Source organism: Cervus canadensis, chromosome 24 (assembly GCF_019320065.1).
Source record: "Cervus canadensis isolate Bull #8, Minnesota chromosome 24, ASM1932006v1, whole genome shotgun sequence".
In the NCBI taxonomy this organism is placed as follows: Eukaryota; Metazoa; Chordata; class Mammalia; order Artiodactyla; family Cervidae; genus Cervus; species Cervus canadensis.
The window spans coordinates 6753841-6779573 of NC_057409.1; the positions used below are offsets into that span (position 1 = coordinate 6753841).

Sequence of the window (25733 nt, forward strand, 5' to 3'; positions counted from 1 at the left end):
TAGAAAGCATAACGCTTTCTAGGGTTATTTTTGTTTGTTCTTAGCTCTGCGTTGAGGTTTGTGGGATCTTAATTCCCTGACTAGACATCGAACACCTGCCCTTGGCAGTGAAAGCCTGGAGTCCTAGCCACTGGACTACCAGGGAACTCCTAGGACTTGGTAGGCTGAGCCATACGAAACTGTCATTTTCATAGGTCAAAACAAAAATAGCTATCATCAGTTTCACATGGCTCCAGCTGATATGTTCCCTTTAGGGTTTTGGATCTTAGTGTTTCCCACACTTCTGTCATTCCTAAACCACCTTCATGATTTTTACTGCTGTGTGTGTTCAGTCAGTCAGTTGTGTCCAACTCTTCTTGACCTTATGGACTGTAACCCGCCAGGTTCCTCTGTACTTGGGATTCTCCAGGCAAGAATGCTGGAGTGGGTTGCCATTTCCTCCTCCAGGGGATCTTCCCGACCCAGGGACTGAAACTGTGTCTCCTGTGTCTCCTGCATTGGCAGGCAGATTCTTTACCACTGAGCCACTTGTAAAGCCCAAGTGGGTACTACTGAATACCCAGTTAATTTTTATGTAAAGAGGTTCACTCTTCTTCTTTTTTTTTTACTTAAGTAAATTTATTCAGAAGGAAATGAAACTTCATATCAAAATTAAAAATTGTTACTTGACATAAGTTAGCTGTACAAAGAAACTCAATGAAAATAAAACTCTTGCTAGGTCCTTGCTCTGTGTAAAAATGACCCCTTCCACAAATAAAAGGAGTCTAGGCAATTGTTAGAGAAGTGTTCAGAGAGTCTGAGAGAGCAGATGTCTTTTAAGAGCCCAGAAGGGTTCAGGGCAATAGAATTTTAGAGGAGTAGATGGAATCAAAAGATATTGGGGAATAAAAATCACCAGGATTAATTAAATGTGACAGGAGAGAAAAGAAGAGAAAAGAATGACATTTAGGTTTCTATCCTGGAAACTAGGTGATGGCACCAGATATAGATGTGGGGAAGAATGATTGAGGAAGAAAGGATGATGAGGTCGGTTTTGCACATTTTGCATTTGCGATGCCCTTGGGGCCACCTAGATGGAGATGCCCACAAACAGCCAGGATGAGGGCTCAGAGCAGAGCCGCTGGGCACAGGCAGTCCTCGAGACCGAGGACATGAGCCTCTAATAGACCAGCTACGGGGCAGCTGTCTTGGTGTTGGTGCTTCCCCAAATTTCCTCCCAGGCTAAAAACCCACCTTTGCCCTCCTCTAGGAAGGAGTAGATGGAAGTCCAGGGGCATCAGTGTTCTCAGTCACCTTGGTCTCAGCAGCTCCTAGCTCACCAGAGGAAAGGAGAAGATGGCAAGTTCTGTCTTGAATCTGCCGAGCCATGGGACCATGGGGGACATCAGTGGGGAATGTCCGTCCAGATAGATCCTGCTCTCCATTCAGGCAGTCTAAAGTCTGGGACTGTATTTGGGAATAACCAGTCAATAGCTGGTGATGGAAACCCTGAGAACAGATGAGAATGCCCAAAGACAATATAGTACCATAATAGCAGTGGGCCCAGGACTAACCCTGAGAGAAAAGTGGTGGGAGCGGAAGCCATTAAAGAGACAGAGAAGGAGCAGTCAGAAACCTTCAGAGTAAATCAGGAGAGGAAGTGTCAAGGAAGCCAACAAGTGGAGTTGCCCAGAGAGGAGAAATCACCATGTCAGAAACAGCAGAGAGGTCTGCCATGGGGAAGACACCTTCAGGTGTTGCAATTGGGATTTTACTGATGACCTTGGAAAAGTTATTTTCAGTAAAGTGGTGAGAATAGAAACCAACATTCATATTGATCGAGGAAATGAACAAGCATAGACAGAAGACGTAGACTGTTCTCTGCAGGGGGCATATGACATACCTTTGTTATTTGTTCATGCAATAAGTATCTCCTGACTGCCCGCTGTGTGCAGGCACTGTGGTAGGTGATGACGAATAAAACAGTGAGCGAAAACATGGGCTTTATATTCTAGGGATGGAGAGGCAGACACTGTGTAAAATAGAGTTGAGCCTTGAACATCGTGGGTGTGAACTGCATGGGTCCACTTATAGACAGATTTTTCCCATACTTATACTACCCTGTTTACCATGCAAGGTTGTTTGAGTTCACAAATGGGGAACCATGGATACAGAGGGCTGGCTGTAAAGCTATATAGAGATTTTTGAGGGATGTTGGCACTCCTAACCTTCCAGTGTTGTTTAAGGATCAACTATCTATTAGGTCTTGATAAGTGCCTTGAAAGGGGTCTGGGTGTGTGTGCATGTGTGTGTGCGCTGTTTTACGTAAAGCGATGAAAGTCTCTGATCAAATGGCTGTTATAAGGCATTGTTGAGTTTGTGGGGTTTTTTGTTGTTGTTGAGTTTGTTTTAAAGCACAGTATCAAATAAATTATAGTCCTTAATTCTTGATATATTGTCTATAGTGTTAAAATAATTAATTGATAGGTTTTACCACCCCCCTACCCAGCAATAAAATACGAAGTCCTTACCACGGTCTCTAAAACCCTCCATAATCTGCCCCCTGCCTTCCTCACAAAATTAATCTAGTACTGTCTTTCCCCTTTCTGGGTCCATTCCAGCACCAAAGCTGAAGTGAATGAATGAATGAAGTGTGTCACTTGGATGGTGTCCTCCCAAGTGGCCTCTTTGGCAAGGGAAAGCAGGTAGGATCTTAGGATCAAAGAGCTTAAGCTTTGGTGCTGGACAAACCTGGCTTTGATTCCTAGCTGTGCCACTTACAGATTCTCTGACTTTGGGTAGGTCACACATTCTCAGTTTCCTTATCTGTGAGATGGAGATGATATGATATCCATATTGCAAGACTCTTTTTAGGTAGAGTTGATAGTTAATGCAAATTGCTTAGCATAATATATGGTACACTGTAAGCACCAAGAAATGGGAGTAATGTTACCATCCCTGCTGTTACCATTGCTTTACTACATCAGGCCTCCTCAGTTAACAGGTGAGGAAGCAGGTCTCACCAGAGGTAAGCAGTGAGTCAGAGAAGGGGGAGCGGTGACCAGCACCCAGGTGATGAGGCATGGCGTGTAAGTCAGCGTGAGCTTCCAAGCTGAGGAGACCTTGGTTCACATTTTGGGTTTATCATTTACTATGTTTGAACTAGTTGCTTGACCTCTCTGAACCTTGGGTTCTCCATCCTTAAAATGCCGCATGAGATGGTTGGAAAGTGGAGAGAGGACACATGTACAGGCAGTGGAGAGCAGGGCCACTTCGAAAGCGCTCAGCAAGCAGCGGTTCTCCCCACCTCGGCGGCGCTGCTGCTTTCTTCTGTACTTCACCCAGTGGGTGGTTAGTTTGTTTTCTCAAAGAGATAAGGGAGACATGGACCCCTTTGAGAATCTGTGGATACCCAAACTCAGAAGGTTCCTAAACCTTTGCTAATAGTGGGGGTGAAAATGTAATAGATCCAGACTGAACCCAATCGATCTCTCCTTCTCGCTCCCTCTTGTCTTTTCCTTCTCTTCATTGTACAGCCCTATGTGTTCTGGGCAAGATGCCTTTATTTATCTCACACTTTTTCTAACAACTTCCTTCCAAGGGCATTCTCAGATCTTACAACTTCCTTCCAAGGGCATTTTCAGCAAAGACTGCGCCCACACTCTCAGTTTCTGGGGCTAAGGGCATGGTGTCCCTTAAGTTTCCAAAGCATGAATTTCCTTATCTGTAAAATGGAGTTGTTGTTGTTCAGTTGCTCAGTTGTGTCCGACTCTTTGCAACCTCATGGCCTGCAGCATGCCAGGCTTCCCTGTCCTGCACTACCTCCTGGAGTTTGTTTAAACTCATGTCCATTGAGGCGGTGATTCCATCCAACCATCTCATCCTCTGTCGTCCCCTTCTCCTCCTGCCTTCAATCTTTCCCAGCATCGGGACCTTTTCCAATGAGTTGGCTCTTCACATCAGGTGGCCAAAGTATTGGAGCTTCAGCATCAGTCCTTTCAATGAATATTCAAGACTGATTGCCTTTAGGAGTGACTGGTTTGATCTCCTTGCAGTCCAAGGGACTCTCAAGAGTCTTCTCCAACACCACAGTTCGAAAGCATTGAACAAAAGTAAAATGGTGAGGGTTAATTAAGAAAACATTGTTGGTTGATAACACTTTGCCAGGTATGTTCACACATAGTCTCATTAAGTCCAAACAATAATTTCATGAAGTAGATCTTTCATTCAACTCAGTCAACATTGAATGCCTACTATGTTCTAGGTAGTTTTAACCACAGTGATGTATTATGGAGCTTACATAGTGGGAAGAGACTATAAAAACATGAACCACTAAATAAGGCAGTTTCAAATTGTGATAGACGATGTAACAAATGTGAAACAAGAGCTAAGGGAAGGTGATTAGGTTTCTACATGGATATAGCTTGTATAAATTCATAGTATAAGAGTATCAAAGTATATCCTTGTTACTTTTTAATTAAAAAAAATTTTTTTTTTTTAATTTTTATGGTAGCTTTTTTTCCCCTGTTAAATACAGATTCTCAGTGGACTGCTCTTAAAGGGCATTATAGAATGCTTGAGCTTGCCCTCTTAGACAAGAGGGCCTCAGTTAATAGCCTTAGTTAATAGAGAGTTTAATCAAATCGGATTTCAAGGCAAGTCTATGAAAGGTGTGGACTTTGGATCTCAGACACCATTCCGTGCATCACCAATTTGAGGAGGGCAAATCCAGTCTGTTAAACTCAGAAAGATGCCATGCCTAAGTAAAATCACCAGCTGAACATGTCTGAAGGATGTGAAACAAAGGTGAATGTAGTCAGTTGAGAAACATGAGCCCACTGAGGAAGAGAACAGTGGCCACAGCTGGGCAGAGCAAAGCTGCCAGGAGGGAGGTTTGATGTAACATTCTTTTTACCAAGGCCATGATTTTTCTCTAACAGTTTCTGCTTAAGAAAATACCTTCTTAAAAAAAAAAAAAAAGAAAATACCTTCTGTATGTCAGTTACTTAATATGACATATTAATAAGAAAATCTATAAGGAAACAATTTCAGCCAGTTTAAGTAACTTGACTACAACCAGCGTTGGTAGTGGTGGGGATTGGAGCTCAGATTGTCACTGAGCCCCAACCCAGTGTCCTTGACACCCACCACCCACAAACCTCAGACGCTGCTCACTTGGTAAGACAGAGGAATGGCAGAGCCCAGGCCAGAAGAGGTCCAAGGGGAAAGCCCTCCATCCACCAGGATTCCTCACCCAACACGCGAGTCCAGCCCAGAGAATCCCACTGGACCTTTTTCCATGAAAGGCAAGAGCTCCTTTCTGCTATTGAAGACAAACTGGTTGGTTTATATTTTTTGTTTTTTGGGTTTTTTTTTTTTTTTTTCTGTTTTCCTCTTGTCGTTCAGTGTTTTAAATGACTCTACTGCCAACCAGCCTGAAATTGCTCTTTTCCAAAATTAAAAGACTTTTAAATTGTGTTTATTATAAAAGTAGAACATATTTGTTACAAAAAGTCAAGTGTGCATAGCAGAAGATGAGCCTGTCTGTGCCCATTCTCCCCCCACCCCGCCTCCCGCCAATATAGCTTTAAACATGCCTTCAGAACATGTTTTGTTGTTGTTTTAAAAGATGGGTCTTTTACATTCTCTCACAAAGGTATCTAACCTGAGTGCTCTAACCCCCTCGGGTTTTCAGATGACACTCTGGACTGGCCTTAAGTTGAATAGTAATTAGCTCAATTTACAGGGACGTCACCTGTATGCTAGGTGTTGCTGATCCAAGATGGACAAAACAACGGCAGACTTTAAGGAACTCACTCTGTTCCTTAAACCAAGGATGAGATGGTAATCCCCCAGTGAACATATACAGAGTATCATTTTTAAAACAGGTTAAAAACCTTCTTTTTAATCAGAATGACAACATAATTAACTGATGTGAGAAGTAGGCCAATATTCAAGTGTAAGAGTTCTTTACTTTGCAGGTGACCCTGCCTCATGCTGGGATAGACGGGTTGGGGGCACTCTCTGCAGCAGCATTGTTTCCATCCTGGTTGTTGAGCTCTCTCCCTGGGTAGATCCTGTTCCAGTGCCCTAAGTATATGCCAGGTCAGTTAGTCAGCAATTCTGCTTCAGGAATGGGCCCATGTATCCATTATACCAATGTTACATTTTCAAAATGGAATGCATTTAAAATATAAATATAAATTAAGCATTTCCTGTGCAGGAGAGGGAGATTTTAGGCCTGGGACTAGAATGCAAGGCTCCTCACCCCGTTTGATGTGTTTTTCCTTTCACCCTGTGATTGAGTTCTAGAGCACCGAATGAGTATTAATCTTCATGGACTTTTTATCCATTGCTGACTATAGGGATTGGCTGGTGCTGGGCAACAGAGGTTTAAAGTTGGGTAGCTCAGGGAGTTCCCTTGCGTTCGAGGTCCAGTGGTTAAGGCTGTGCACTCTCACTGCCAGGAGCCTGGGTTCAGTCCCAGGTTGGGGATCTAAGACCCCTCACACTGCACGTTGCGGCTTAAATAAAGTTGGTCAGGTCAGTCACCTGCACTTTATGCTGAATAAACAGCCCAGTGACAAAACAGAAGAATAAATTGACAATTTACACCCAAACAGGGTTAGTTGCAGAGGAAAGGGCCTGGAGGAGAGGGGTGGAGGGCTTCTCAATTTAGTGAATGAAAGCTCATTGGAAGAAACAACTTATGTCATTTCTTTTACTTTTCCTGGAGCAGAGACCTGAAGAGCCACTAGGCTTTCCCAGGTTGGGTGAGGAGTCAGGCTGGGTACATTGGGGAATTGCTGATGGTGATCAGATTAGTTTGTAACCTGATCTGATCTAATCAAACAAGACATAATCAATGCTGGTATTTTAAACCAATTTTCAACTGTTTGAAGTGAAAGTCCCTCAGTCGTGTCGGACTCTTTTCGATCCCGTGGACTGTAGCCTGCCAGATTCCTCTGTGGAATTCTCCAGGTCAGAATACTGGAGTGGGTAGCCTATCGCTTCTCCAGGGGATCTTCCTGGCTCACGAATCAAATCAGGGTCTCCTGCATTGCAGGCAGATTCTTTACCAGCTAAACTACAAGGGAAGCCCCTTCAACTCTTTGTTGCTGCTGCTAAGTCGCTTCAGTCGTGTCCGACTCTGTTCGACCCCATAGACGGCAGCCCACCAGGCTCCCCCATCCCTGGGATTCTCCAGGCAAGAACACTGGAGTCCTTGCCATTTCCTTCTCCAGTGCATGAAAGTGAAAAGTGAAAGTGAAGTCGCTCAGTCCTGTGTCTGACTCTTAGCGACCCCATGGATTGCAGCCTACCAGGCTCTGCCCATGGGATTTTCCAGGCAAGAGTACTGGAGTGGGCTGCCATTGCCTTCTCCCTTCAACTGTTTAGTAGCTCTTTTTAGCCATGATAATAGTTTATTAATAGTTAAATTTAGTGCTTCTGGGATGAGGGTAAGAACCCTCAGGGATGGTGTCTTGGACTGGTCTGATTTAGGCCCTACTAGTTTAGAGGAAATAGCCATTGGTTCATTCAAGAAGTATTTATTTGGTACTGGGGTACCAGGCACTGTTTTGGGGTGAAAGTGAGACATGGCCTGTTGTTACCTCTTGTAGCTAAATTGTTTGACTTTTAACGTATCCCTTTCACACTCTGGGCCTCAGATCCTTGACCTATTCAGAGGTATGCGTTCACAGTGAACCTAGACTGTTTAGATTCAAATTCCAGCATCACTTCTTTGCTGTTATGTGACCACGGGCAAGTTAACTTCATCCCCCTGAGCTACGGGTTCCTCATCTGTAAAGTGGGGATAACATGACTCGTTTCATTGGGTTGTACTGAGAGTGAAATTAAGCTAACTCAATCACTGGGCTTCAGTGCGCCCAATCAAGAGTGGTCACTAGAGTTAATCCTTGCTGATTTCATTAGCCGCAGACCCACTCCGGAACTACACACAGGTGTTATTTAGGGCGTGGCTAACAGCGCAAGGGACAGGCCCGGGTTTATAAAACCAGGGTCCGGGGCTGCGGTCTACATTCCGCCTCGGCTGGACATCGGAGCGTGGTCTTTTCGGGGACTTGGCTCCGCGCTCCCGAGGACCAGAAGCGGGGCTGCCCAGCGGCGACCAGTGCGGAGCACCCGGCGCGCCGAGGCCAAGCGACCCGCCCCCCCACGCCGGCTCCCGGAGCGCTCGGCCCCGCGGGTGCGCGCAGTGGACCCCGGTCCCGGGCCGCGGGGGCGGGGCCTGCGGCCGAGCGGCGCCCCAGACGCACCTCCCCGCCCCCCGCCTCCTACTTCGCTGAGGCCCGGAAGGGACCGGTCGCGCTTCCGTCTCCGCCGGGGATGCACGGAGGGCGGAGCCGCAGCCCGAGGACGCGACGCGAGCCCAGTTCCGGCGAGGAGGCCGCGCCAGTGACAGCGATGGCGGCGGAGTCGGCGCTGCAAGTTGTGGAGAAGCTGCAGGCGCGCCTGGCCACGAACGCAGACCCGAAGAAGGTGAGCGAGCGGGCGGGCGGGCGGGCGCGGCGCGGGGAGGGCGTTGGGCGCGGCGCGGCCCGGTAACGGTCGCGGGCCCGGGCGCGGCCGCGGGGGGCTCGGACCCGCGGCGCGGTCCCCGCCGGGCTGCGGCCTGCGGCGGGGAACTTCGTGGCCGTCCGGCCGCTGCCCACGCGGTGGAGCCCGTAGGGCGGCCGGCCTCGGCGGGGCCCGGCCGGCTTGTGCCGGGCCCGGGAGCCCGAGGGCTGCGGAGGGCCAGGGGCGCGCTCCGCGCGGACGCCGCGTGCCGGCGGGGCTCGCGGAGCCCTCCCCCGGGCGTCCCGGGCCAGCTGTTTTCCTGTCGGGAGAGCTCCCCGCCCGGAGTTAACTCCTGCCCGCTTAGCTCCTATCTCTGCGCGATCCGTCCCCTGATTTCTTCCCGTCTTTTTTGATGTTTGTTGGGGAGAAAGGGGTAGCGGGTCGGTGGTTCTCTGCCTGCGCCTGATGGAACCTAGGCTCGGTGTGTGGTCTCTGCGTCTTTTAAGACATTTTAAAATTTCTTTCCGCCTTGATAATTAGAACGTGGACCCCCTTTTTTTTTGCTTTCTCAGTAAATCTCTTTCAAAGCAAAAATAAACCTCATGTCACCCTAACTAAAAACTTAGGTTGTAATAGGAAGGGGGGCCGGGGGGAACAGGGTTAGAAGTTGCAGCTAAATTTTCCTTTTTCTTCTGGCATTGCTAGAAAGGTAAGGGCTACCGTTTCTGGCAGCTGCGAATGATGGGCAACCATTTTTAATTGTGCTCGGCTAGTTTTATTCCCTCTCCTTAACTGTTTCCATAAGTTAAATGCGTTTGTTGTTTTTTTTTTTTTTTTTCCTCCGACTTTTCTTCTCATCCAGCTTCTCAGTGTCTGGGTGAGGGTCCGGTGGATGTTAGGGTTTTTTTTTTTAATTGAAATACAGTGATGAAAACACTCAAGGTGTTTGACATTTCTGTCAGCATTATAGCTGCTGTGTACAGTCCTTAAGAGTTGGATCTGTAAATCCCAGAGTGCCTTTTAAAGAGGAAATAATCCAGGGGGTCATTAGAGATAAAATGGTGAGATTTGAGTTCTCGTTTATTTGCTAGCCATAGACATTTGCGGGGGGGGGGGGGGCGGGGGCGGGGCGGGGTGGAATGTTCCTTGCTAAGCCACTTTCCTCACCTGCTTCTTCTAGGACAGTACCAAAGGCGGGAGTGCTCCGTAGGGGTTAATCTCCACTCTGTACAGTTTTTCTTGATGGGTCCCTTTCTCTTCACCTTGTTCTCAGTCTGTCATAGGTGGGGTTTTTTTCTGTTTCTGAAGGCTGTATCTCATTATCAGACCACTTGCCTCATGCATACCTAGCTCAAAGATCCACTTCTTCAGGAAGACATTTGAGCTTTAAGTCGTGAAAACTGAAATGCTTTCACTTGTTTTGTGTTATATTTTCTCTCCTGGCTTCAGTACCTAGTGGACAGGCATATTTACAAGTTTCTTTTTACAATAACCCTTTGTGGGCTTCTAATCAATGGTCATTATTTCTGAGTACTAGCTTGTTTTCTCGGACACTGTAGGTTTGTTACTGACTTTTTCAAACCTTAAAACATTATGTAAATCCCCTTATCTCCCCAGTTTCATCTTCCATTGGGTTAAAAAAAAAAAAAAAAGAAGGCACCATGTTAGTATCTATAGCCATTTTCCCACTAGAACTTAAATTTTGAAGTAGCTTTTCTAGTTGTTGATGTGCATGAAATTTCAAAGTAAGAAAAGGTTCGTTTGACTTCTCAACCTATTCCAACTAGGAGTGATTGTGAGTATCTGGGCATAGACACCCTAAACTTCTGACTTTGCATTATGAAGATCATTTTTGCAAAGGGCACAATAGTTGGCATTCACAAATGAGCTAATGCAGAGGGAAAACTGCAAGCTGGCACACTGGCCTTCTCAACCTTCTGTTAACCCAACAAGCTCCCACAGGTTGTTCTTGAAATTGCAAGATGATTATATAGCAGTATTGAAATTTGAAACTAAATCTTGATTTCAAAACCATTATTAGCCAAAGGGTTGATTCTACACCTCTGTGCATGGATTTTCCAGTGTTAAACATTTAGATGTTTGACTATAACTCTGTTTTCACTTTAAGCCCATGTATAATCTAGCTTACTTGGGGGAAATGTATCAGACAAACTAGGGTCACTTGGTTCCTACTGTTTAAGTGGAAACCGTTTTCATGGCTGGTCAAGTTACTTGTCACATGTTATCCTTTGAACATGGAAACTACCAGGAACACAGTTTGAAGGCAAGTGGGGAGCAAGGGGTCAACACTACGAACGTCTCTAGCTCTTTGGGATGAAGTAGTATGCAAAGGACAACTGAGATTCCTAAGCATGGACTGTGCAAATGTTTTCCGTTTCTCAATGACTCGTTATCAATTCTTGCAAACTACAACTGGTCCCTCAGTTTGGTTACAGCAAGTTTCCACCTACCTGAGGATGCCCCAAGAGCTTTACTTTTTAATGCTTTGTTCTTCTTTGAACCTCATTGAAAATAGAGAGGCTCTGAAGCCGTGTTTCCCTTGGCTTGGGCTAAATTGGTTTGAATGTCTCCAGGGTTTTAGTTTTGTCTGCTTTTAAGTGGCCCCTTCTAACCGAAAAGGAAGCAGAAAGACAGGATTTACACTTCAAGTTAGTGCTAGGCTTCAAGATGAACACACCTTCAGTGACTTCTAGCCCCATTCTTATATGTGGCCTTTACAGAGGTCCTCGTAGTGACCTCCTTTCCTCTGCAGACTCTAAACTGTCTGACATTGTAACACTAGGGAGGGACTCTTCTGCTCTGTGTCAAGTGTGCTAAGAGGCAGGTTTTCTTTTCCTATCTTCTAAGGACAGTGTTTTTTGTTTTTTTTTAATGTGGCTTTGTAGTATTGAGTTGGCCAAAGGGGTTTTTCTGTAACATTTTACCAACCCAGTGCCTGCTGTGTTAAACACACTTGACTGACTTGCTTGTTAGGCAAGTCAGCTTAATCTCACTGAGCTTAGTTTCAATATCTGTAAAATGGAGAACATAAAGTCCATTTTATAGGGTTGGTTAATGAGAATGAAATGAGCGAACAGGTGTAAGAACTTAACATGGTAGTCAATGCACAATAAATAGTATTCAATATATAAATGCCTTCCAGAGAATGGTGTTAGAGGAGACAATCTCTTTTTGATCTCTTCAGATATTCTAAATTTTACTTTTTAAGAAAAGGATTTGGCAGGAATCTTTGCACCCATCACTTGGGTGACAAGAAATACACATATACTTTGTCCTGAGTTGGATGGTGGTGGTGATTGAATTGGAAGTAGAGCATAGTTTTCGCTCAGCTATGAAGGTAAAACTTCATAGATACACTACTTGGCTTCTCAGTTGTTCCCAGTCAAACAAGATGATCACATGGGATCCAGTTGCTCTGCCTAGCGACTGTGTTCAGTAATTATTGAAGTAGAATGACCAGAAAAACATACTTGCTACTCCACCTAGTAGCAATATGGCATACTAATTATAGCCTGGGCTACACATGTAAAAAGAACAGATCCTGTTATCAGATATTTAAATATAAAGGCAGTCATAGTTAATCTATTTTGAACAATGTGTACTTTTCAGTACTCCTTGAATGTAAATTTATTTATATATACATAAACCTTGCCTAGAGAATGGCATAGCAATCATGACTTTGGGTAGAAGTGGAGCAAGTAGGAACTGGCTGAGAATGTCTGGTAGAATTTTAAGGGTAACTGTTTAACAAATGGTCAGTTGATGAATGAAATGATTAATAAGCATTTATTGAGCTTGTATAGCATTCCAGGCACTAGGGCTACAGACATGGTTTGAATCTTCACAACCTGTGAAGTAGAGACAGGATTCAGTTCCTGGATTCAGTTCCTGTTTTGCAAATGAAGTAACTGAGGCTCAGAGAGGTCAGTGACTTGCACAAGATCACCCCGCAAGAAACTGGCAGGGGCACACTGAAGCCTGTCTTTGCCTGAGACTCTATCTCAACAGCTCTGCTATCCTGATTGTGATCAAGTTCAAGAGACTATACTATAGAAAGGATATGTGGCCGAACCCAGATTGCCTCTCCAGTCTACCCAGACGTTTTCGTTCACCATTTGCAATGCAAAGCTCCGATTCTAGCAACTTGAAATTGGTCTTGGCTTCCCACTTAACATCAAAAAGCAAACAAACAAAAACCCCAGTTGTGTTAAACACACTTTCTCTGGAAATGTGATTACCTTTTCTTGTAGAGACCTCTTCTTTTTACTTTACTCCATGAGTAATTTCCTACGTTCGGCACCTTTCTCAGAAATTCTAGCTGGGGCAGAACAGTAGTTGTTGATGACTTATATTAGAACTGATAGGTCTTCCTTTGGTGTTGGCGTAGTGGTTGAAAGCACAGAATCTAAAGCCACAGACCTGAGTGAATCTTGCCCTACATGCATCCTGGGACAAGTAATTTAACTTTATTGAGTCTGTTTTCACTCTTATAAATAGGATAATAACCATACTTAATACTGTATAACAGAGTAAGCACTTTGCCATTAGATATTATTCTTTGATATTCAGGGAATGATTATGATTTTATAAAAATTAATGTGTATTTAATTTCTCTCTGCAGCTACTGAAATATTTGAAGAAACTCTCCGCCTTGCCCATTACAGTAGATATTCTTGCGGTAAGAGCTGTGTAATTTTAGGTATTATGCAACTGTATCCCATCCCCTTTGCAATCAGAGAGATTATACAGTAAGATTAAGACCATGGGCTCTAGAAGTGAAGGAAACCAGACACAAGGTTACATATTGTGTGGTTTTATTGATATGAAATGTCCAGAGTAGGCAAATCCACAGACAGAAAGTAGTTTAGTGATTACCAGGGGTGGGAGGAACTGGGTTTCTTTTTCGGGTGATGAAAATGTCCTAAAGTATTAATTCAGGGAGTTCCTTGATGGACCAGTGGTTAGAACTCTGTGCTTCCACTGCTATGGGCCTGGGTTCAATCCCTAGTTTGGGAAATTAAGTTTCCACAAGTCGCACAGTGTGGCCAAAAAAAGTATTAACTCAGACACCAGATGCAGTACTCTTAGGGCAGGGTCTGACACCTGCCATGATCACTCTTGTTATTATCTGTAAAGTTCTAGAAGTGCTTTTTGTCTTATAATCCATGGGCTTGACTTTTTTTTTTTTTAACTGTATTTATTTTTGGCTGTACTTGGTCTTTATTGCTGTGTGCAGGCTTTTTTAGTTGCTACGAGCAGGCTTCTCATCACAGTGGCTTTTCTTGTTGTGAAGCACAGACTCCAGGGCGAATGGGCTTCAGGAGTTGTGACACATGGGCTGAGTCGCCCTGAGGCATGTGGAATCTTTGGGACCAGGAATCAAACCTGTGTCCCCTGCACCAGCAGGCAGATTCTTAACCAGTGGACTACCAGGGAAGTCCCTCCAGAAGTGTTTTAATTTTGTGTTTTTCTCTTCTGAATTTGCTATGCTTTGCTACTGTGTGTTTTTAGAGGTTTGGCGCGTTGACACAAACTAATTTTGTACTGAGACTTGTATGTTTTTGGAATGAAGTATTGGTTTGTTGGAAAGTAGGAGGCTTTATTTCTTTAGAAAATTGTGAGCCTATTTCCACAACCTTCTAACGATTCCTTTGTCAACTTTGTAGGAGACTGGAGTTGGAAAAACAGTAAACAGCTTGCGAAAACACGAGCACGTTGGAAACTTTGCCAGGGACCTAGTGGCCCAGTGGAAGAAGCTGGTTCCTGTAGAACGGTAGGACAAGTTTTTTTATTCTTTCTCTGACTTCTTATTTAAAATATTTATTCTGCCTCAATTATAAAAAACAATCCATGATCATTAAAGAATATTATAAAATATTTAAAAAATAGAAGAATAAATTTCTCTTTTTGGTACTGCCTCATGGCTTATGGGATCTCAGTTCCCTGACCAGGGATTGAACCTTGGGCCACAGTAGTGAAAGCCCAGAATCCTCACCACTAGGCCACCAGGGAACTCGAAAGAATAAAAATTTCTAAATTGTACCTTCCAGAGATCAGCGTTATTGACATTTTGGAATGTTTCTTTCTAAGCTGGTCTTAAAAGTCATTTTTATACACTTGTGAATAAACTGACATATTTTACTGCCCCATTTTAATGTAACAAATTAAATATTTCCCTGTGTTGAAAAGCTTTTTAAGCATTTTCATGTACACAAAATACTTGATCTTCTTTGTAGCCTGTAGTTAAACTCATCATATCCCATTTATGGAATATTTGAGTTTTCTCAGTTTTAAAACCTAGTTGGTAGAGAAGGAAATGGCAACCCACTCCAGTACCTTTGCCTGGAAAATCCCATGGACGGAGGAGCCTGGTATGCTGCAGTCCACAGGGTTGCAAAGAATCAGACACAACTGAGCGACTTCACTTTCATCATATTATCTAGTAATTCCACTCTTAGGTATAGAAAAAATGAAAATGTATCCACACAGCTTGTAAACAGATGTTTATAGTGGCATTATTCGTAACAGCCAGAAATCAAAACAAGTCAAATACCCATCAAATAATAAACAAAATGTGGCATATCCAGACAATGGAATATTATTCAGCAGTTAAAAAGAAACTGGGTACTGATACATGCCATGACGTGCATAAACTTCAAGTGAAAGAAGCCAGGCAGGAAAAGCCACATATTGTGTGATTTCATTTGTATGGAATGTCCAGAATTGTCAAATCTCTATATGGAGAACGTAGATTAGTGGTTGCCTAGGGCTGGGGGGTGTTGGGGAGAAGTGGGAGTGACTGCTAATGAATTTGGGGTTTTGGGGAGGGAGATGATGAAAATGTTATAGAATTGATTTTGTGGTAATGGAGGTACTACTCTGTGACTATACTAAAAACCACCGAATTGGTGCACTTTGTGTGGATTGTATGGGGTGAGAATTATTTATCAAGTTGTACAAATAAAACTTTATTTTTCTCCTTTAAAAAAAAAAACAAACCAACCTAGTTGGGTATCTTTAAGCAGAACCTTCTTTCCAAGCCCTTGTTTCTAACTATGTAAATTCTTCATCTCTTTTGTGAGTTCAGGTTCTGTGACTTTGTCCTGTGACCAAGGATTACCCTGAACGTTTTCTCTGTTTTTTGTTTTAGAACCACAGAGCCCGAGGAACAGGACTTTGAGAAGAGCAGTTCTCGGAAGCGCCCCAGGGATGCCCTGAGGGAGGAGGCGGAGATACAGGGGGACTACCCGGAAAGCTGGAAAGCCTCCAGCAGCCAGTCGTACAGTCCTGATAATAGACAGAAAAAGCACAGAAAACTCCCAGAGCTCGAGCGGCCTCACAAAGTATCTCACAGTCATGAGAGGAGAGATGAAAGAAAGAGGTACCACAGAGCTTCTCCAGCGTACTCTTCAGACCATGAGTCTTCCGACTACGGCCATGTTCAGTCCCCTCCACCATCCACCAGCCCTCGTCAGGTGTCTTTGGACCATTACAGACCCCTGGAGGAGGACCATGAGCCCTTTGTTCCCCACCAGAAGCCTGGCAAAGGCCATAGTAACGCCTTTCAGGACAGACTGGGGGTCAGTCAAGAACGACACCTGGGGGAAGCCCAGGGGAGAGAGAGCATGAGTCAGAGCAAGGAGCACAGATCTTCCCATAAAGAAAAACGCCTGGCGGATGCCAAAGGAGACGAGAAGTCTCTGAGCAAAGAAAAATCACACAGGGTCTCCAAAGAGGAAAACCGGAGGCCGCCCTCCGGGGACAGCACGAAGGAGAAACCGCCCTCTGGCATCAGGAAAGAGAAGGAGAAGGAGGGCAGCACCAAGAGGAAGAGCTTACCCCCCTTGGAGCTGGCCTCAGACAACCACCTTAAAAAGCCAAAACCTAGAGACTCCGAGAAAACCAAATCAGACAAAAACAAGCAGAGTCTGGAAAACTCAGACGTAGGCAAGGGGGCAGGAGACCTGTTGCCCAAGGCAAAAGAGAAGGTTTCTAACAACCTGAAGACTCAAGAAGGGAAAGTCAAACCTTCGCATTCAGATAGAAAGTCGGTGGGTTCCTTCCCTAAAGGTGAGGAGGCAGATACGGATGATGAATTCGAGAAGCCCACCATGTCTTTTGAGTCATACCTCAGCTATGACCAGCCCCGGAAGAAAAAGAAAAAGATTGTGAAAACTTCAACCACGACTCCCAGAGAAAAAGGACTTAAAAAAAATGACTCAAAAAGCACTAGTAAAAACTTGGACTCAGTTCAGAAATTACCTAAGGTGAATGAAAACAAGCCCGAGAAGCTTCCGCCAGTTGGAGCCGACTCAGCCAAGCTGAAAAAGGTAACCCCTGCGGCCCCTTCCACCCAGAGCACCTGGGCCTGCAACCCCACTGCTGATTTGCTTGGCTGGCTTTTCTGTGACTTGCTGAATTTCAGTCTGAAATAATGTCCTCCTGGCCTCTCTGGCCACCAGGGTCGGTAGAAGCCGAGAAAAGTCTTTTCTGAGGCATTCCATCGCGCTGGGCCCATCTCTGTGTCTCCTGACTCAGGTGGTGTCAGGCATGGCTGCTGCCTCTCCTCCAGGCTGCCTGTGAAGTTACTGCCACGTCAGCACCGCTGGGCATCGACTGTGGGAACGAGCTGTGCTGGCAGAAAGGGGCTCTCCAGTCACTGGTCTCTTCTCTGCAGGTCCCCAGCGATGTGTTGCCAGTATTACCTGACCTCCCATTACCTGTGATCCAGGCCAATTACCGTCCACTTCCTTCCCCTGAATTGATGTCATCCTTCCAACCAAAGCGAAAAGGTAATTTGCTTTGTCTTTTTTTTTTTTCTGTTAAGGAAAAAGCGATATAAAAAATTCATGATCTGACATCATGAATGGTGCATTTTCTAAGAGTGCAGGTTCTGGAGTTTGATGGCTTGGGTTTGAATCCCAGCTCTGGCCTCGACTACAAGTTATATGATCTTGGGTAATAACTTAATTTCCTTGGACTTCAGTTTCATACTCTGTAAATGGATGTAATAATGATATCTGCCTATGAGGTGGATTGAAAGTGATAATGCTCATAAAGCTCTGAGCTCTGGGTTTTTGCACAGAGTAAGTGTTTATTAAATCTTAGCTGCTGCTGTTACTAGCAGCCTTCTGTTCTGTACATTCCACAGGGGCTTAAAAAAAAGTCTAGGTATTTTCTGTTTTTGTTTTTCTTTTTAAGGTTAGTTTTAATAGCAAAAGAATTAGATGCTACCTAGGTGTTCCTTAGTAAGATACTAACAAGTAGATCATGGTTCATCCACACAGTGGCATCATATGCCATGGTTTTTGTTTTTTATTTTTATTTTTTTATTGTTTTTGTTTTTTAAAGTGGAAAATCTATATATTGAGGTGATTTCTAAAATTCAGTAAATGACAAAATGATAGTATGTTATTAAAAGGAATAAAATAAATATTAGCTTGTTTTTGCATAGACTTTCTGGAAGGACATAACTGGTGGCATTGGTTGCCTCTGAGAAAGGGAACTGGGAGGCTGAAGAAGGGGGAGGAAGGAGAGTTTTCAATGATGAGCCAGTACCTTTTTTTTTTTTTTTTTTTTTTTAATTTTTTGATGGCACCACATGGCATGTGAGGTCTTAGTTCCCTGACCAGGGATTGAACCTGCGCCCCCTGCATTGGCAGCTCAGAGTCTTAACCACTGGACCACTAGGGAGGTCCAGCTTAGTGCCTTTTATAACTTCCATTCCTGTTTTTCTTGCCTTACAGCACTCTCCTCACCCCAGGAAGAGGAGGAAGCTGGATTCACCGGAAGAAGAATGAATTCTAAGATGCAGGTCTATTCCGGCTCCAAGTGTGCCTATCTCCCCAAAATGATGACCTTGCATGAGCAGTGCATCCGGGTGCTTAAAAACAACATCGACTGTAAGTCACATGCTCCCCTCCTGCTCTTAGGCACATTGGGTCACTGGGTGACTTGACTGCTACTCAGTCCCTTTTTCCCTTGTTTCTCTTCAGCGATCTTTGAAGTGGGAGGTGTCCCATATTCTGTCCTTGAACCTGTTTTGGAGAGGTGTACACCTGATCAGTTGTATCGAATAGAAGAGTACAATCACGTGAGTATCCTGCTTGGATGGCAAGAGGGCAGTTTGCTGGCTTGTGTCTGAAAAAACAGGTTTGTCTCTGATTTGCCACGGTGATGGGCAGGCAGCGGTCATAGCACTGTTCTGGGTTTGCCTATGGGCCTTTAAACAAGCAGAATGTCAGCCCCTGCCCCTAGCATCTTAAGTAGGCCTCTTAGGCTCGAATCAAGGTGGGATTAAAAGGTGGGAGCAGGGAGAGGCAGACCATTTCCCACACGTCCCTTGAGCTTTCCTAGATACAGAAATCAAGGGACAATTCTAGAAGCACAGCCGTTAGGATCCAAGGCAGGGATAGAGCTGTGTTCACCAGACACCTGAGTGTCAACACGTAAGACTGACTGAGTGTCTTCTAGAGGCAGAGATCTATCCCCAAATCCTCCTAAGGCTGGAGATCCTCATTTGATTGCATGAGCTATCCCTCTCTGATCGAAAGGATCTGTGACATCTCCTCCTAAGGTGGCCCCTGGCCATGGCAGTTCCGTGTAGTGCCGGGGGATGCTTGGACTGGACTTCACCTCAGTTCCTTCCCTGCACAGGAAAAGACTGATTTTAAACTAATTTTGATGTTGTCTTCTCTCCTAGCCCCACAACCCCCGGCTGCAGTTAGTAGTGCCTTGCACTTAATATTTTAATTCAGTGATTCTGTTTTTCCTAGAACTATGGTGTTTTACTATATTACTACTGTTACTGTGAGGACCAAAATACTGTTAGGAAACTGGTCACCCTGGGTGATGAAGGATGGAAAAGAGGTATATAAGAGTGCATGCATGTAAGTGATGTCCTGGTTCTGAGTTTAGGTATTAATTGAAGAAACGGACCAATTATGGAAAGTGCACTGTCACCGAGACTTTAAGGACGAGAGGCCGGAAGAGTACGAGTCGTGGCGGGAGATGTACCTGCGGCTCCAGGATGCACGAGAGCAGCGGCTCCGAGTCCTCACAAAGAACATCCGATCTGCACACGCCAACAAGCCCAAAGGTACGGCTGCAGGCCGGGCCGGCAGGAGAGCGAACCCTGTGCTCCGGTCATGTCAGGGCTGCGGCGGGCTCAGCCAGGGTGGAACCTTTGGCCCCTAGCTCTCTCGAATTTGCAGAAGCGGGCAGAGGGTAAGGTGTTTGTTCTGCCACTACCCATGCTACCCTCCAGAGGGCTTTCCAGGGTTGTTCGAGTATCCCCTACTTTTGGAGGCCCTTGAAAAGCCTTTGTCTCTTAATAGCATAGATTAACAGTAGCGTCTCAGCTCAAGAAGGCAGGTATTAACCTCCATTTATCCACAGGCCGACAAGCAAAAATGGCCTTTGTCAACTCTGTGGCCAAGCCACCTCGTGATGTTCGAAGGAGGCAGGAGAAATTTGGAACAGGAGGAGCAGCTGTGCCTGAAAAAATCAGGTGAGATCTCTGCTGCTCTGGTTCTGCCTGCTCAGGGAGAGAGCTTGAGGGGTGGCCCCAGGGCAGGAAGCAGTTCATTTTGGAGGTGGGGGACGCGTGAGGCCAGAGTGGGTTCTGGAGGCTGACTCTTGCCCCCCTGGGCCCTAGCTCCCTGAGCCTCAGCTGCCGTGGCTGCACTGTGGCCTGGATGATGAGCCCCTGCCCCTCAGAGAGGTCAGGATTACATGGAGAACAGGGCCTGCCTCTGGGACACATTCCCTAAGGCTTTCCCTTTCTCTGTTTAAACAGAAAACGTATCACTGCGGTGACTATGTTATCTAAGTATGTTTGCATTTTCAAAATACAGATTTACACCGAAATAGTGAAAAGTTAGTCAAGATTATCATTCATCCTGAAGGACTACCATGTCACTTCCAAGCCATGAGCAAAATCTAGGTACCAGGTCCACTGGTCAGAGCCACAGAACTGCGTCTGCAGACCAGCCCACCTCAGGCTGTTTGTGCCGAGGCTTGGTTTCTCCTGCTTTTGACTCTCAGCTTTGCTCTGTGTCCCAGGATCAAGCCAGCGCCGTACCCGACAGGAAGCAGCCGGGCTTCCTTCAGCAGTGGCAGCAGCAACAGCTTTAACGCCAGCCCCGAGGAGCCAGCCTACGACGGCCCGAGTACCAGCGGTACCCACCCGGCTCCGGTGCTCAGCAGCACGGTTTCCTACGATCCGAGGAAACCGGCCGTGAAGAGTGAGTGACCGGGCTCCCGCTCAGACGTCTCAGAACCAGCTCGTGTTCGGGCCCCTTCCCGTCGTCAGTGCCGCGCCACCAGCGCAGCCTGTGTGAGCTGCAGCGTGTGATAGCTCGCACATGGCTGGTCTAAACGCCAGCGCCTCCTTCCTCTGCCTTTGTTCATAGGCGTGTTGTGTGTGTTAAGTTTTGAGCGTAGTGAATATTCATTTTGGTGCTCTGCTTGTTCTTTTTTTTTTTTTTTTCAAGCCTAAATGTAAACTTGTTTCTCTAGGCAACAACATGGAGTTAACAGCTGAATGATTTTGTTGAAGTTTTATAATCTCAGCTTCCAAGTATTTATTTTTTATATCTAATTGAATCTAGTTCATGTTTTACTAACTTTACTACCATAGATGATCCTAAGTATTCTACAGGAGTGCCCTGACTTAAGCATTATTCTGTACTGACTTCAGGGCCCACAGGAGGGTGGGAGCTCTGGCGGGGCTCAGGCTAACCGGTTCAGAAGCAGGCTCGTCCTTTTTAGGTGGTGTTTGCACTTAGCTCATCTCAGGCCTGTTGCTGCCCAGGACAGACAGGTGTGAGAGGGGGCTTTGTGCTGGTCTGGATGTTGGTGAAGCAGAGTTAAATCGTGGCTCAGAATGGCCTGGCAGGATTGAACCCCAGTTCCTCCACTTACTGTAGAGGGGCCAGCCTGAGCCTTGGTGAGTTGTGAGACTTAGAGGGAGTGATTGCCGCCGCCCCGGCAGATGCTCGGGAATCATTCGCTTTGGGCTGCTACTTGGATCCCTTCATCTGGCTGTGTAGCGCCATGAGTAGCAGGCCTTTGGTTTGCCTAAACCACTGGTGTCTGGTGTCCAAACTGCCACGGCTCTGAAACAACTGCCTTGTCTCTCTTTTCACAGAAATCGCCCCAATGATGGCCAAGACGATTAAAGCTTTCAAGAACAGGTTCTCCCGACGATAAACCGAGGACTTACCTTGGAAATGAAATCTGGGGGGAGGAATACAAGGACGGTGGGGGTTGGGGAATGGAACTTCGAGAGGAGACCAGAGCCTTTCACTCCGTGGAAGCTTTCAGTCCCCGAGTCCTGCTCCATCAACGGGCGTGTGCCTGAGCCGGTGTCCACAGCCGCTGCCTCCTTGCCTGGCGAGCACTTCAGCATTCTGAAGACACGAAGCTTCGCTCTCACTGAGGATTCTAAGGTCAATTGTACCTTCGTTGTTAATTAGCTTCTTTGTAAACTATAAGACATAGTTTTAATTAATAAATATTGCCCCCAGATTGTATTTATATTACCTCCCCCCTGCCCCCAAGTTTTCTGTTCTGTTTCAGTCCTCTTCCACACACTTAGCCTTTTATTTTTAGGGTTCTTTGTTAGAAGCCTAGTGGAAGTCTTTCTCCTGTCCCGGTTCATCTCTCCTGAGCGGACTGCGGTCCAGAGAGAGACCTGGGCACCCCGGGAGTCTGTGTGGGGCACGCTGCGCTGCGGGCTGCCTGTGCTGGAAGGGGAGCCCCGGCCTGGAGACCGGACGTGTGCAGGGCGGCCCCCCTCCCTCTGGGACCTATTTCAGTGTCGTGCTGCGGTCCTGCCCCGGTGCATCTCTTCCCTCCTCATCACATAGTATTTATTAAGGGACATTCTAGAGTCTCCCCCCCCCCCCCTTTTTGCCAGGTCCCGCTTCTCTTGAGGCTTAACTTGAGGACACAGAACCCCAGTATTTTTACAGTTTCCAGTTTCTAATTCAAAACTTTAGACTCCTTTTTCCTCCCTTATTTTTCCTTCTCCCCACTGGCATGGGGCAAAACGCAAACACCTGGCTGGGCTTTTGTGGGCCCCCAAATGCAACTTACAAGAGTTTTTAAAAACCAGCACTTTAATCTCTTACTCCCTGTGAATTGCTGAATGGTTTTAAAAAGTAATGCTGTGTTGGAAATCGGTTTTGTTTTTGCCTTTCTTTAAGATCATGTGATTGAAAGAGCACAATTTGCTATGTATTGTAGAGAACTTTGCAGCTTGAAACTCTCTCTACTTTTTGAGTCTTTAAGCTAGAATTTGGAGGAAAGGACCAGTTTAAGGAAAGGGTCTGAGCCACGGGGCATCGACAGGTTTGGAAAGGGAGAATCTCACTTTGGAGTTGACATAGGAGGAAAGATTAGAACTAGGACAGCGTCAGTGTTCTTGGCTGTTGAAGGGCAGTGGCCTAGTAGGAACCCCGTTGGTCGTGACCCTGATAGAAGTAGATACGATAAAGTGGAGATGCCCATCCTTTAGAAATCTGAGAAGCAGGTTGAGGGTGTGGTTGGTGTGGCAGCCCATGGAGCGTGGCAGTGGCTAGTCCCTTTGACAAGGTCGCTCAAAGCTCAGAGTATGGAGTCCACGGTTTTTAACCATCCTGTAGACCTCAGGCTCATGCTGAAGATTGCAGAGCAACACAGCAAGAAGTCTGCGGCAGAAGCCGCATTGTTCAGTGTGCATTGCTGCGCAAGGTGCCTGAGGAACGCACGTGTTGCTGTGTTTTAATTTGCTGTATTTTTGAACTGGGTAAAAGCATCCTTTCTCTTGATCATATGTATTACCATTCCACCAGTCCCCCAGCCCACTCCCCAAATGTGACACTAGGAAGCCTCTTCTTTAAAACCACATGAGCACCTGAGTCAGGTGCCAGACATCTGTCGCCTGGGATAGCTTCCTCTCAGTGTCCACACCTTGAATTTGTCTCTTTACCTGCGTATTGAAGTCTCTGCCACTGAAACCAGTTTTCCATATTTGATTCAGTTGTGTGTGATTTGATTTCCTTCATTAGGAGTCTTTGGGCAGAGAGGGAATAAAAGACACACCCCAACATCACTTTGGATCACCCCTGTTTACACAGAGCCAGATCTTCCTCCCGCCCCCTCTAAGAGTGTCTGTATCAGGGATGTGACTTGGTGGGAAGGGTGAGGGAAGAGGAGAAACCGAGTTTCCAGACGCTCGCCTCTCCTGGGTTGTTGAAATGGCCGCAGAGCAGACACAGGTTGATGTTGAACCTTTGGTCTCATTTGTGGAAACTTGTGCAATTCCTTTTTTCTGTGCTACACTACACACAAATCACCAAATTGCAAATTAACCCATTGTGGTCCTTGGTGTAATGAACAGTTTCTTTGGGGCTTTTTCTTTCTTTCCGGGAAGTGGGAGGGAAAGGAGCAAGGTATTATCTTGCTCTTCATTTGTATTTTGGTCCCAAAATGTAAATACAATTTTCTATGTTACTTTTTTGTGGTAACTACCAAGATGAATATTTTAATTAGATAAGTTATATGAAAAGAAAGGAAAATTCCATGTCTAAATAAAAAAAAAAAAACAAACAGACACCCATATTCTGTTGTCTTTCTTCCGTTCTCCCTTATTGTGTCAGAATGGTAGTCCGTCACAATGTCTGGTTCCTGGGCTGAAGGCAGAGATCTTAATCCCTGGGCTGGGCCTTAAAGGATGTTGGATTTCTGTCTGTACTGTAGCACAGCTCTTCTGGAAAAGGGGGGCTCCCAGTGGGGAGAACCGTATGAGCAAAAGCAAGGCAACTCAGATAAAAGTGAGCACTTAGTTCAAAAGCTCTTCGCTGGGCTGGGGAACTTGCATATTCAGTCACACAGCAAATACTTGTGTTGCCCCCACTCTGTCACTGCGTAAGACAGACACGGCCTGCCTTCATGCAGTATTCATCTAATAGGGGAGAGAGTATTGAAATAACAACACAAATCGTTTGTATTTTTCTTTTTTCTGGCTGCACCACACAGCTTGTAGGATCCCAGTTCCCTAGCCAGGGATTGAACCCAGCAGTTAAAAGTGCAGAGTCCCAACCACTGGTCTGTCCGGGAATTCCCAAAATCATTGTTTAAAATACAGATTTCTGACCCCGCTACAGAAACCTGAATTGGTCAGAAGTATGATCTGGGAAAAGGTACTTTTTCATAGGCCTCCCTCGAGTTGGATGAGTAGCCTGGTCTGGGAATGCCTAGTACAATGGGAAGACAATGCATGAACTTTGGGATAAATCAGATTCAGGTTTAAATCCTGGCTCCACCACTCTAGCTTTGTGAAATCTCTTTGAGCCTCAGTTTCCTCATCTATGAAATGGGAATAGTGACACCTCGCAGGAATTCTTACAAGGATTAAATGAGAGAAGTAGAGCTCAATAAATGTTAGTGTCCTTCTTCATTCTCTCTAAAGGTGGAGTGAAAGGCAAAGTTTTGTTTCCAGTTGACAGGAATTAAAGTTTTAGGGTCACAAGCTAAGCACTATCCTGAGGTCAGTTAGTCCTTCCTGATAACTGAAATCTTAGCCCCTGCTGCTCCAGATAGATTAGTCCAACTTCTGTTTCGGACTCCTGTCTCTTCCAGATCCCTTAAACCATAGCCCCCACTAACCGCCAAGAAGGCAGACACTACCTAATTTCTTGTTATCTCAGGAATCACAAATACCAGGAGTTTGGTGTAAGACAGAAGTGGTGGGAACAGAAGGAAAATGAGCTATTAACCCAGCTCCACTTGATTGTTTCCAGGTAGAAGGCAGGGTCCTGTGTTGCCACATTTTACAAGTTTTAAGTAAAAGACAGAAATCTAGATATCTATGTAAAATTTCCCAGTTTCTAAAACCCTGTGTCACAACTATATGCAATACTTCAGAAAACCTATATATGAAGTGGATAATTATCCAGAAATACAACTTTCTGTTTAGAAATGGCAAATCTAAACAGACAAATTACCATAGAAGAAATAGGGAAAGTGGTTGCAGTGCTTGCCCTATAAAAAAAGCTCCAGACCCAAGATGTCATAGGGGAATTCTTTCAGCCTTAAAGATCAGATAATACCAAGGTCACTTAAACTACTGCAAAGCAAAGAGAAGAGCTCCCCAAGATCTTGGGGCTTGGCTATAGTACAGTAACAACTAAAATCCCAGTGACTCAAAACAACCAAGCTTTGGGGAC

The 25733-nt window shown here is 45.4% G+C and overlaps 1 protein-coding gene across 1 annotated transcript; it reads left to right on the forward strand.

Moving 5' to 3' along the window:
* The first annotated feature begins 7449 nt into the window (after nucleotides 1-7449).
* On the forward strand, nucleotides 7450-24118 carry ELOA (elongin A). The gene is made up of 11 exons (XM_043445232.1): nucleotides 7450-8481; nucleotides 13142-13198; nucleotides 14187-14293; nucleotides 15671-16850; nucleotides 17198-17312; nucleotides 18267-18422; nucleotides 18516-18613; nucleotides 19438-19618; nucleotides 19918-20029; nucleotides 20584-20765; nucleotides 21671-24118. Exons 1-11 carry the CDS (start codon nucleotides 8329-8331, stop codon nucleotides 21730-21732), a joined length of 2403 nt encoding a protein of 800 aa, XP_043301167.1. The 5' UTR covers nucleotides 7450-8328; the 3' UTR covers nucleotides 21733-24118.
* The last annotated feature ends 1615 nt before the right edge of the window (nucleotides 24119-25733 follow it).